Raw genomic sequence first — 12737 nt, forward strand, 5'->3', positions numbered from 1 at the left:
ACACAAGCTCAGCCCGGATTCTGCTCGACACAGTTAGCCATGACACCCTAACTAAAAGACTAGAAGACATAGGCATAACCGACATGGCACTACTCTGGATTAAATCATTCGCACCCCATAAGTAACGACTGTGGAGTACCACAAGGGTCCTCACGACCACTGTTGTACTTCAACATCTACCAGACTCCCGTAATCAGAATCTTCAAAAAATACAAAGTGACATGCTACAACTACGCAGATGACACTCGAAGACACTCAAGTCGATCACTCGGCCCTAATTGAATGCCTAAAAGAAGTATTCAACTGGATGAACGCCAACAACTTGAAAATCAACCCAGGAAAGACAGAAATCATGATTATATCCAAAAACCAAGACGACACCTACATTGCATGACCAACGGAAATGGGAACCGCACCAACACCATACCATCTAAGGTAGTAAAAAATATGGGAGTCCTGATAGACAATACCCTAAACTTAGAACCACAAATAAACTCAATCATAAAGAAATGCTTCTTCCTCCTTCACACAGCAAGAAGAAGCTTACCTTTCCTCTCCTTCATCCACAAAACACTCACAATCGTCGCCCTCATCATGTCAAGAATCGACTAGGCAAACAGCCTCTATCTCTGGATACCAGAATACCTTCTGAAGAAACTACAACGGATCCATAATACAGCAGCCAGACTGCTCCCCAAACTATCCAGAAGAGACCAAATCACTCAGCCCTAAAAACACTGCATTGGCTCCCAGTCAAACATCGCATCACCTTCAAAACAAACACACAGGGCAATCAGCGGACAAGGAGCTGAATTCCTACAAAAGAAAATAATCTACAAACCAACGAGACTCCTCAGATCAAGCAACAAAATCAGCCTGGAACAAAAACCATACCTTAAGAAAAAACTTGGGGGCTCCTCCCCCTCCCACTTAGCTGCAAAAACCTCCCGAAAGAAATCAGAAACACCAAAGACCACCTACAATTCAGAAAACTACTAAAAACCTGGCTCTTCAACATAACAGATCCAAACTGGAAAAGCGAAAGAACCGAACGGGAAACCACAAAGAAAAGGGTGACAAATTTAGGACGACACTGACAACATCCAGAACCTACTAAAGTAACTCATACTACAACAGGAGAAACAATACTAACTTGAACAGGACACAAGCGACACCCATAAGAACAGGAATTCGCATTCCTAGCCAACTCCAGCCAACAACCTCACCCGCCCTAAAATTACTACCAGGTACCATACTTGTATAGAGTTGTGTGAATGTTAGCACTGGCCACACTTTAACTAACTTGTGGACAATGGCATGGGCATTGACTGGATGGAGTTATGAATTAAGGCAGGTGCAGCCCCTGGACGTAATTGCAAGCGTTGGCATGTGCCACACTTCAAAGGGGCTTGGAACGGAAGCCTGCATGAGCAACTGAACAAGATTATAAATGCCGAGCAGCTGCCACATATGGATGGAGTAGCCTTGGCTGACCAATGCCACGCACAGAATGGAGTGGGAATGCTCTGTGGCCCAGTTTTTGAAAGACGCACAAACACCTGCCTGCCCCACAAACAGGCAGGTGTCACGTAGGTGGCCAGGGCCAAACTTGGGCAAGGTTACGAATGTAAGTGGATGCCATGTGCGAAAGGGATTGCGAGTGTCGGACGAACCCAGATCTGGACGGAGACGCATTTATGCCCGCGCACCCCACCTGGAGACAATACAGAAGTTTAGCGCCCCACTTCCGGACAGCAATGCCAATTAACTAATCCACTAACAATTTCAACCATCTGCATACACCTCTCAAACTCTAACCAAACCACAAGCCTACTACACAACAATCCGCACAAACTTCACTACACTGCAACAACAAACCACATAGACTCACAACAGCACACAACAACTACCAACCGTAAAACACCCCAAGCCCAGCCAACGGACTTAACGGGCTAAAGCTGCCAACAGCGCATCACTGCTCTCTTGCACTTTTCCAGCTTATTCCCACTAACTCATCCCCCCTTCCCTTTTTTCAGAGCTGCCAGGGGAACACTCCGGTGGTGATAGTGCGCAGTACAAATATCCTTTAACATCAACATCAAGTGGTCACCAAGAAGGTCCTTCGCCAATGCTTTCAGGATTTTGGGCACCATTCAATCGCAGTTGAGCATGATGAGAGCGGAACTGTCCCAATCATTGCAAGAGGTGAAGGGGGACATAACGAAACTAGAGAAGAGGACTGATGCAGCGGAGAGCGCCATACAAGAGGTCGCAGAGGACACAAGGAAGCTAGACAAACTAGTAGAGCAATTAGCAAGGGTCACGCAGAACCTCAAGACCCAGAGCGAAGACATTGAAAACTGCTTGAGAAGATCTAACTTCAGAATAAAGGGCCTCGCTGAGGCGGACAAGGATCTACGCACGATGGCGCAGGTGGAGGTGGAAGACTGGTCTGGGATAGAGCTGGACCGCATACAAAGAGTGGGGCCAAAGAGGGTAAGAGCCAGGGGACAGACACAGATGTAGTGGTGGCCTTACACAAGTACGGGCTGACGAAGAAGGTGCTGGTGGCTGCCAGGAGGGCCAGATCAAACCGCTACAATGTGTCAGAAATCTCCTATGAAAACGGATGTCGATGTCTCTTATTGAGTAGTTGAACCCTTAGTGTAGAAGAAAAGTTCTTCCTACCAATGTACCTCTCTGGATGTAAATAAAGACATACAAAGGTGTCTATTTATCGGAAGAGATCACAGCACGAGACACCAATGGCTGCAAGAAAAAAAGCAGACTGTCAATTGATGAACAGTGACCAACAGAGCAAGGGAATAATAAGACCAGATAACTGCTAACCTAGGAGGATGCCACAGCAGGGGATGACAAAATGTTCTACAATCAGTGTGCGTGGTGAATGACTTCAATATGGTTAGATATTCTGTAACGAAATAGCAATAAAGTATTACTGAGAGTTATGGGTCTGAAACAAGGTAAATAACAAAAAGGGAATAACTGCTTACCGTGCTGGAGTCCTTTTAAGTACATTGATGAAAGATTATAATCCCTCTGTGCTGGTAACCAATCCAAGGAGGCTATCCCGATGGCACGAGGACACCCAAGAGATATTAAACAATAGAAGTCTTTGTTAGCCCGACTGCACGAGGACGCCTGAGGCAAGTGCACTAAAGGCAGTCTCTAGTCCATGCAATGTTGTAGATAAGCAACGTTGAAAACACAGTTCGAAATGGCACAGCACTCTGAGTTCCAGTAAAAGGAAAAACAGAAGAGTTCCAAGGAGCACAAGAAGCTGTAGTAATCCGCGACTAAGTCCGGATCAATGATCACCAAGAGCGAGGTACCAAAACGTGTAGCAAGAAGTCCGTAAAACCTAACCCAGGTCATTACCAAGGTATCAGCAAACAAAACCAGGGGCGAGGCAAGGCAGGGTCGAGGAAACAGAAGTAAGTTCAGCAACCATACACAAAGTATCACATGAACGAAGATAAAGCTCACTTCACAAATTCAGAAGCACCAGATGAGCGTGCGGGTGGGGCTTAAGTGTGCTTGATCACATGACCACACAAAACGCTGCTCTCCAAACAGGAAGTGATTCTCATTGCACGTATTGGGATGCCAACGTCTCCATGGCAACTTCCAGCAATCACAGAACAAGACTCTACGCTCTAGTGTTTTTTGCTTATGACAAAAGGGAAAACTTGCATTGGGGCTTTGAATGTATTGAAGCACTTTGTGTACCGAGATCTTGAAGGGCTGTGTCCTTTGTTATTGTGACTGTTTTGTTCTTTGACCTGTTATGGGTAAAGAAAGCGGTACCACCGCGGGAACCTGATGTTTGGAAGAATTCTCAGAAATGTGCCAATTCCTCCCACCTTAGAGCCCTCCAGCTCTTTTGCTAAACTTTGGGACTTTGAACTTTTTAATTCTGTTTGTTTTCTGTCTGTATTTTCTTTGGTTATGGAGTTTTAGACAACTCCATAGGCATCATCTTTTCATTTGTCTCACACAGCACCCTCAATGCAGTGGCACAGAGAAACCTTTTCAGGCGTTCCCAAGGTTTAAACACCTTCTCTGGGATAAACTACTGTTTCCCAGAGTAAGTAAAGTGAAATTGATTTTACTAGTCTTTTTAAATTCCTGGACCGAGCACACCCCATCTTACAAGCGCGTATAGCAGTCAAATGCTACCCTTTCCTCTCAAAATGGCTGGTGGCAGTGGTTTTACAACGAACTACCATGATTTTTCCCAACCGCGAACACCGGTAGTGTTAAATCGCAGGAGCCATGTTTTTCAAGATGGCGTCTGAGCCCACTCTGTAAAAACAGGTCCCAGTGTTCTATTTTCACCGTTTCTTTGTGGAAAGGTCCTTCTAGAGTTTTGCTCTGCGCGCCAAACCAGGTTTGGTTCCTTTGTTCATTCGCCTTTGGCAAGCTACAGGAGTGAAGACCGCCTCCAGCGCCCGAGTGTCTTGGGTGGGCAGGAAGTGAGGGAGGTGCACGAAACTCCCTGTGCTTAGTCTCCTAGGAGACCCAAATGCACTCTGGCATGATTGGCTGGCTGACTGTCCTGCAAGGACAGCCACCCGCCTTGGTGAGTGGCAACTAGGCTGGAATGAATGGGAGGAAACTGGATAAAAGGCGAGTCTCTTGGCTTGGAAGACAGAGTCGACCACTGGAACGAAAGAACCGAAGACAAGCTTGAAGATGACGGCTGCTGCAACTCATGGACCGTTGGTTTGCCCAGTGAAGCCCTGCTGCAGGGCTGAATCACTATGTTCAATTCGACAGAGAAACCCTGCAAGGGCAACTTCTCCCTTTGAGTTGGTGGGACCAATCAACTCGACACTAAGCCACGTGGATACCATTCTCAGAGATGGTTGTATTTTCCTCAGAGTGACTACAGCTACCGGAATTGAAGATTTGCCAGTTGCCAGCTTTTTGACCAGTCCCAGTGCAGTGAGGGGTCCCTCGACGTCCTCCCTCTTGTCCCCACGACTGAGGCCCAAGAACAGAGAGATCTGCAGGAACAGAGGTCACCAGCTACATCTTTTTCTTCATTAGTAAAGGTACTGTAAAAATCAGACTGAGTACTTACCTGTCGTGGTGAAATTGCTTGAAACTTTCCCAACTCACAGGCCTACTCAGCTTGTGAACCAACATATGATTCTTCTTGCTACAAACTATTTTTAAGAACTGTTGCAGAGACTTTTCCGTTTATCTACCAGAACTGCTCTACCCTATCCACGACTTTAACCCATTGACTTTGGCCTAGCCTATTGAATTTAATCGACACTTCTGGTGAACTCTAAATATCTGCACTGCCTAAGAAATAACTGTATTGTTTCTATGTTCTGATAACCTATGCCTTTTTGCTCCTCCTTCAAAGTATCCTGAATGCCTCAGTAACGAGTGTACAGTACTGAAGTATATTTGTGTGCGATTATATTGCCTCCTTCTTATGAATGTTTTATAACTGACAGTTAAATAAATTAATAAGTATTTAACAAAGAAACCTTGAGTGTAAGAGTTTATTTGAACACCTGTGATTGTAGACCTCTGTGTAACATCATTACGGCTCACATTCCCTCTTGAGATAAGCCTGCTGCTCAGCTCCGCTACCAAAAACTGTGTAGTACAGACTTGTACCAAAGGTTGATTTTGTTTACACCTCTAGTCCTAGTTGTGTGTAGTGGTCCCAAAGGGTACTGCATACAAACTTTGCCTAACACCTGACACAAGGGCTAGAAACTTCAGCTATTCTAGGACCTAGCTCAAACCACCCTGGTGAAGCGTGGGACGATGGGCACGCTGGTGCATGCCCTAATGCGAGCAGACATACGCTATAAATAAAGCTTTCTCTTTGGACTACTCTTTGAATTCGAAGGGAAACCAAATCAGGTCACCACCTGCGCGGATGGTACGAGGGTACTGAATATTGAGGACGAAGGGTCACCAGGGCAAGAACAAAGACCAGCGAGAGAACAGCTCAAGAGGTAAATGAGGGAGTGAACAAAGCTTTTGACAAGGGGCTAAAATAAACTAAGGGGCCCGGTTTCACACCCCTAACCCCCCAATGAGAGGGCAGGAGTGGAAGGAGCCCACAGCCATCAACACAGGAGTCCCATGATGAGGGAAAAGGGGGGTTACAGGAGGAATGTTGTAGCCCGCCTGGGGGAGGTAGTTAGGAGAAAGGTACCGGGGGCAGTGGATGGTACAGGATGTCTTGGTTTATCTACATGGGTCTAGGGGGACCCACACAGGTTTACTCTGGATTGTAACAGGGGCTCAATTATAGAGATGATATGACGGGGGGAGGGGGAGCCCAACGGCAGCCACTCATCATTAGTGCGAGCTGCACGGTAAGACTACCATGGGAAAGAGGGAAGTGCTTTGGGTGACCTCCCTAAACGTCAGGGGGCTTAATTCCCCAGTTAAGAGAAGGAAGGTGGAACAGTTTTTGGGGCGGGAGACGTCAGGAATTGTAGCCCTCCAAGAGATGCACGATCGGAGGCGAGACAGGCATAAGCTGAAAATCAAGGGGTACAGCCATCTGTCCCAATCCAACGCCCCTGGGGAGAAGGGAGGGGGTCTGTTAATCGCTATTCAGGTCATCCCAGGCTTCCAAGTCATAGCTACAGGGGCACACACAAAAGTTAGGTATCTGGTGGCCTCTTTCCAATGGGAGAGGGGGACATTTACAGTGGCAGCAATCTACGCCCCCAATACAGGTCAAGATGGGTTCTTGCGGGCGACAGACCAAATTGGAGACTTTTGCCAAAGGGCAGATAATATTGGTAGGCGACTAATCTGGCATGGGACCCAAGAGAAGACAGGAACGCAAGGGTGTTCCACAACCAGGTGGCGCCATCTGCCTGCTTGAACGAACACATGGCCCAATTGGCGTTGGTAGATGGTAGATGGCTGGAGGGAACGAGAGGGGCGGGCCTACACATTTTGTTCCCACGTTCGCAGATCCTTCTCAAGGACAGATTACTCCTGGATTTCAAGGTCACTATTGAGTAGGGTCGTGGGTATAGAGCTAGGAGTGATCGCCCAGTCAGACCATGCACCCATAACGATTATCTTACATATGGGCAGAACAAACCAGGCCTATGGGAGGAATTGGAAGCTAAGCTTAAACAAATTTTATATTAAACAAATAATTTCGGTCTTCATTGAATATTATTCATCCCTGCACACATCAGAATCCTCTGAGGAGGGAGCCCAAAGGGAATCTCTGTCCCGGTGACCTGTCCCTAAGGTCACTCGTCAAGAACAGGAAGATCTTGTGGGAAACATTACTCCCGAAGAAGTAAGTGCGGCTATAGATGCCTTGCCATCAGGAAAGGCCCCGGGCCCAGACGGCTTTCCAGCATGGTTCAACAAAACCTTTAGAGAGGCACTGATACTGAGCTTAGTCCAGCTCTTCAACTCTTTGGGGGCGGGGGCAGAGTGTATCAACCCGACAATGGAAGAAGCCAAGGTTGTGCTGCTCCCAAAGCCGGGTAAGGATGTCACTCTATGCAGTTCGTACCAGCTGATTGTCCTTATTAATCTAGACACAAAGATATACACCAAGGTTCTTGCGTCACGCCTGGATAAGCTCCTCCCCAAACTGATTGATCCCGACCAGTCAGAATTTATTAGTCATAGGCAGACCTCGGATAACATTCGGCGGGTCTGTCATCTGATTGAAAAAGTACATAAATCTAGAACCCCTGCATTTATACTAGCATTGGATGCCGGGAATGTCATTTGAGCGGGTCAAATGGCCATTCCTTTTCCATTCCATGGAGGTTATGGGTTTCGGTTCCAAATTACTTTCAATGTTAAGTGCCAACTACTGAACTCCCTCCTTGCGCCTGGCAATCAACTGCAACTTTCCCACAGGATCACAGTCTCACGAGGCACTAAGCAGGGTTGCCCGCTCTCCCCGCTCTTAAATGCCATCCACCTGGAGCCGCTCTTGGCCAGCATTAGGGCCTCCCCGGATATTAGGGGGATTCTCGTACATTTTACATTGCCTTGCACATGTTCCAAATAGGAGAACGGAAATGTTTTTTCCCCCCCAGTGCTTTGAAAAGTGCACCTCTTTTGAAAATCGGGACTTACTTGAAAATGCCCAGAACCCCCTCTCCACCCTCTGTCTTGTGCAGTTGTGCATTTGGTGGGAAAAGAGCACCTCAATGTGCACAACTATGATAAACACATTTAAATGTCCTTTGTGCACGGTTCACCACCTTTTTGGCGCAAGGGAAGTGAATGAGCATCCCATCAGTTGCACCAAACAAGTTTTGAAAACCGTGGCACAATGGTTTATCCCTACTGATCACTTGTTTACGCTGTATGGTCATTTGATAGAGTGTGGTTTGAGGTGTCAGAGGGGAATCAGGAATGGAAAGGACACACGAGAAGGAAAGGGTGCATGGGGTTTTTACTGTTTCTGCAGTCATTAACCCAAGATTTGCTCATGAGTCAGGCATTGTGTTAAATACCATTAGCTCCAGAGCAGTAACGGTGACTGGAATCATTAGCCCCATAGTACGTACTGTGCATGCCACCATTCATGTATTCTGTCATATGTAACCGATTGTCAGGTACTGTATCAAATGTCATTAGTTCCAGGGCCAGTACTGTGTCTGGAATCTGTATTCCAGATCTGGTACTGTGTCTGTAATTATTTGCCCCAGAACAGGTATTGTCAGGGAGGAGCAGGTATGTACTGTATCAGAGGTCGTTAGCTCCAGAGAAGGTATTGTGTATGCACTCATTCGCTCCAGCCAGAGGATGTGATGGGCCTTTACCATTAACGCTAAAGAAGGTAGTGTCTGCTGATATTCACCTGGCTGTTGTTTGTGTCTGCAGCCATTCGACCTAGAACAGACACTGTGCCTGCAGTTATTATCCACAGAAGGGTCATTAGACCCAGATAAAGTACCGGATCTGCAGCCATTAGCACTGGGGAATACTTACTTTCAGAGTAGGCACTGGAACTGGAGACAGTACACGTCTGCAATCATTAGCCGGCGCAGGTATATATACACCATGGTCTGTGTAGTAGCTGCACAGCAGTTAGTGCCTATGCGAGCATTCCAGAGCCTGAACTGTACCGTAAATGAGATTCGGAGAAGCTGTGTCTACGATACCAGCAACAACAGGCTGCCCGGTGTAATTTCAAAACCAGATGTTTAGAAAGTCACGTTGTTACCGCGGCGGGGCAAGGGTGCAGTGTTTGGCAGCCTCCTAGACCTCTCCTGGGTCTCTCTTTGCTGCCTGTTGCTGTGGTCACGCCCCCTTGGAGTCATTACACCCTCACCATAATTAGCCAGTACCCGTGCACTGATCCAGTTGGCCTAACCAGGCAAAAACAGAGGATTATCCACCTAACTGGTGCAAACCTCACTCCTCTGCGAAGGGAAGTTGGTGGGGTGAATTGAGGGTGTCCCCGGGGTGCTGGAGTCTGCTTGAAAGGGGTGTGGGCCCTCCTGATGATCCCACGCATCTTATTTTTTGTCATGTTTCATGATGTGTAGTAGCATTATGCTTGGCTAGTGTACATTGTATTAGAATGTATTGTGTTAGGATGTACTCCGATTGCCACATGGCCGAATAAAGTGTTCTTGATGCTATATACATACCACGGTCTGTGTAGTAGCTGCACAGCAGTCAGTGCGTCTGCGAGCATTCCAGAGCCTGAATTGTACCGTAAATGAGATTCGGAGAAGCTGTGTCTACTATACCAGCAACAACAGGCTGCCCTGTGTAATTTCAAAACCAGAGGTTTAGAAAGTCACGTTCTTACCATTTTTAATTTCAACATTTTATTAAGAGCAATACAATGAATGTGCAGCTGCCACTGCAGCCTCTTACTTCAACGTGCATTTCCAGAGGTTGCAAAAGGGCTCCTCTTACCAATATAACAACTAAGAGGTGAGAACGATCTAACTTAACGGATGCTAAAAGAAACGCACACAAAATTCACTACAAGAGCTGGCTCGCATGCACTCACCTGCTGCTACCTGGAAACTGAAAAGGAGCGTTTCGAAAAGGGAGGCCTTATCAATTGAAAACACACTTTTAAAGTCCATATGAGACCCGATAGCATGGTGTGCTCGTTTAAAAACTACCGACAGTTTTTGAAATGCCTTTAAGGTATCACGTATGTCTGAAATGCCGTTAAGTCGTCGTGACGTTTTCACGTAGGAGGCGTACGTGCTCAGGAAGAGTATCACGGAGGAAGGACTGCATGCTGTGCACGGGAAGTTTTTTTTATGAGGTCTCGGGAGTGTTTTGAAGCGCCAGGTATATATAGGTGCCTGTGGATCTGTTTTTCCTATTCTGATTTCAGCATGAACAGCGAATCTTTGTGTGTTTTCTTGGCTGGTAAGTATTACCATCCCTGGCTCCCTCCACCCCCAGTCTGTCTGTACCACCAGGGGCGTTGCTAGGGGGGGCTAAGGGGGCTATAGCCCCTGATCTTTTGGTTGTAGCCCCTGATAGAAGCTCAGGAGCTACAGCCAAAAGACTAGCTAGCCCCCAGTCCCAACAGTTCCAACATCAGCATAGCCCCTGGTCTTTTCCAGACCTAGCAACTCCCCTGTGTACCACAATATGTCTTTCTTGATATCCCGCCCCCTGCATTTCTTCTTCTTCTTCTGCTGTCTGTCTAGGACAGAGTACCTTCATATCCCTGTGTTGTTGTCTCACTGACCAGATGCCTGCATGCCCTCCCAAGTGTGTTGCCCTTTAAAGAGTGGCAGTGTTATGTGGCCCTCCCACATGTATGTATTGTCCTTTTAAAATGTGCCATGACAGTCGTGGCCCAAGTTAATAAAAGGAGCAACTGCAGGCACGTGTCTCAGGCTGGCTGCAGACTACATAAGGAAATGACTGAGTCTGTGTCTCATTTAGGCCTGCAGGCCCACACCACCAGAGCACGGGCCTGCAGGACATGATACCGTGGGTCCCATGTGCCAGCAAGTTGGCTAGGGTCCGCATGGTGTGGGTCTCGTACTGCCCCCCCAAACAAGACTGGGTGTCCCCCGGCAAAAAGCCGAGGCACTGGGCACCCCTGGGGCTGGCTTGATGGCAACAGCCGGCCCCCACAACAATGGTGATGAAGAAGATGGACCTGCAGTGCAAGCCATTGCTGGCAGGGGAAGGAGGAAGCGGCATCCATCGGTGTAGGAAAAAAAGAGACGTAATGCACAGCTCTGTAACAAAGTACAGCCCAGCGGCATTTGCTGCGTTGACCCGAAGGAGAGGTGAACGGCATACGCAGCCGCAAGAAACGAGAGGAAGCGCAGGGCCCTGCCTGGTTGGATGTTAATCCGCGGTGGCAGTCACCACCACGTCCTTGGTTTTCTTCCTGCAAGAGGGAGAGATTGCCGGCTCTGCCATAGGAGCTCCAGAGGTGAAGGAACCAAGACCTATACAGCAGCCGTGGCGGTCTGTTGCCGGCGAGAGGAAGGCGGCAAGACCGCCGTCGCTGAAGATCTTCTGCCGGTGGGGTGAGTAACCAGCCTGCCCAACGACCAGAGGCAGCAGTGCATGCGCGGCCTACCGTGTCCCGCCATGCGGGAGAACCGCTGATACCAGAGGCTTGGGATGCCTTTTCCCCGGCATCACAGAGGGTGAGTGCCCAACCCCATCAGCAGAAGTTGCTGGTTCTACCGCCCACTGAGGTCCCGGCTGCCCAGTTGTAAAAGCAATGAAGTGATCCATGAATGTGCTGAAAATAGAATACAAATACAAGTAGCCTCCCTCGTGCTGTGCCGTGGCATCGACCGTGTGCCGCTGCTCCCGCAAGAACTGGGCCAGTGAAAGGTGGAAAAACGCCTTGTCGGAGCAAAGGAAGGAAGAACGTTGATGGACCCTATGCGCCACTAGAGGGAATGAAGAATAGGGTCTCCTCCTCGGCTGCATGTGAGAGAAAAGTGCGATGCCGGCAGTAATGGAAAGAAATTGTCTGGCAGAGAGCTGGAGGTGTGTGCGGCCCACCCCCAGTGCCACCAACATGTGGATTGTGGTGCCAGCAATCCCTGTGAGTTCCAGGGCTCACAGGCGGTGATTAATAACTTGCTTCACGTCCAAGCTGAAGGCTCATGAAAATAGGTCCTGCTGCACTCCCCACTGTCACCCTGGTGTATCCCGCCACAACCATAAGGAAGCGCTCTATAAACGCGCTATGGACATAAGAGGCAGATGGCAGTTTGAATGAGACGCCCCCCCCCTGCAAATCCCGAGCCAACAGGGGGTGAGTGTGCTGCGCTCCGTGACAGAATGAAGGTGTAAAGGTTTAAAGAGGCCAGGTGTGCAGAGGCAGCTCCACAACGGAGCAAGTTGAAACAAGAGGTCCTCCTGTGTTGGAGCTTTGGAAAGTGCACAGGACTCAAATTTTGGTAAGGTCAGTCTGGTATTTGTCTAATGTTTTTTTTATTGTACTTTTTGAATTGCAGGAACACACATTGGCTCGATCATCCCATCTAGGGCAGCAAAGTCCCCAGCAGCAGTGGCACCATAAAAAATCCTGACATCTGTAGTAGGACTTGCCGAAGGTAAGGATGCCTTATTTTGTTGTGGGAGGAGGTGGGGCAATTTTAAAGATACAGTTAGTCACAATCGGGGATTTCAAACCTATTTCTGAGGCTGTTAATTTCTTATGTCCAGTTTGGGTCGGTACTGAAAGTTCATGACTCATGTGGGAGTTGCATTTACAGTGCAAT

The 12737-nt window shown here is 48.0% G+C and overlaps 1 protein-coding gene across 1 annotated transcript in view; it reads right to left on the minus strand.

Annotated features, from left to right (window-relative positions):
* The window catches only part of COPS7B (COP9 signalosome subunit 7B), a 208553-nt gene extending 198442 nt beyond the window's left edge, over window positions 1-10111 (minus strand). Inside the window, exon 1 of the mRNA XM_069617550.1 lies at window positions 10022-10111. Within this exon, the coding sequence (XP_069473651.1) occupies window positions 10022-10100 (79 nt within the window). The 5' untranslated portion in view covers window positions 10101-10111. The remainder of the gene's footprint in view (window positions 1-10021) is intronic.
* Between the last annotated feature and the right edge of the window lie 2626 nt (window positions 10112-12737).

Source organism: Ambystoma mexicanum, chromosome 10 (genome assembly GCF_040938575.1).
Source record: "Ambystoma mexicanum isolate Mex_15411 chromosome 10, UKY_AmexF1_1, whole genome shotgun sequence".
Lineage (NCBI taxonomy): Eukaryota > Metazoa > Chordata > Amphibia > Caudata > Ambystomatidae > Ambystoma > Ambystoma mexicanum.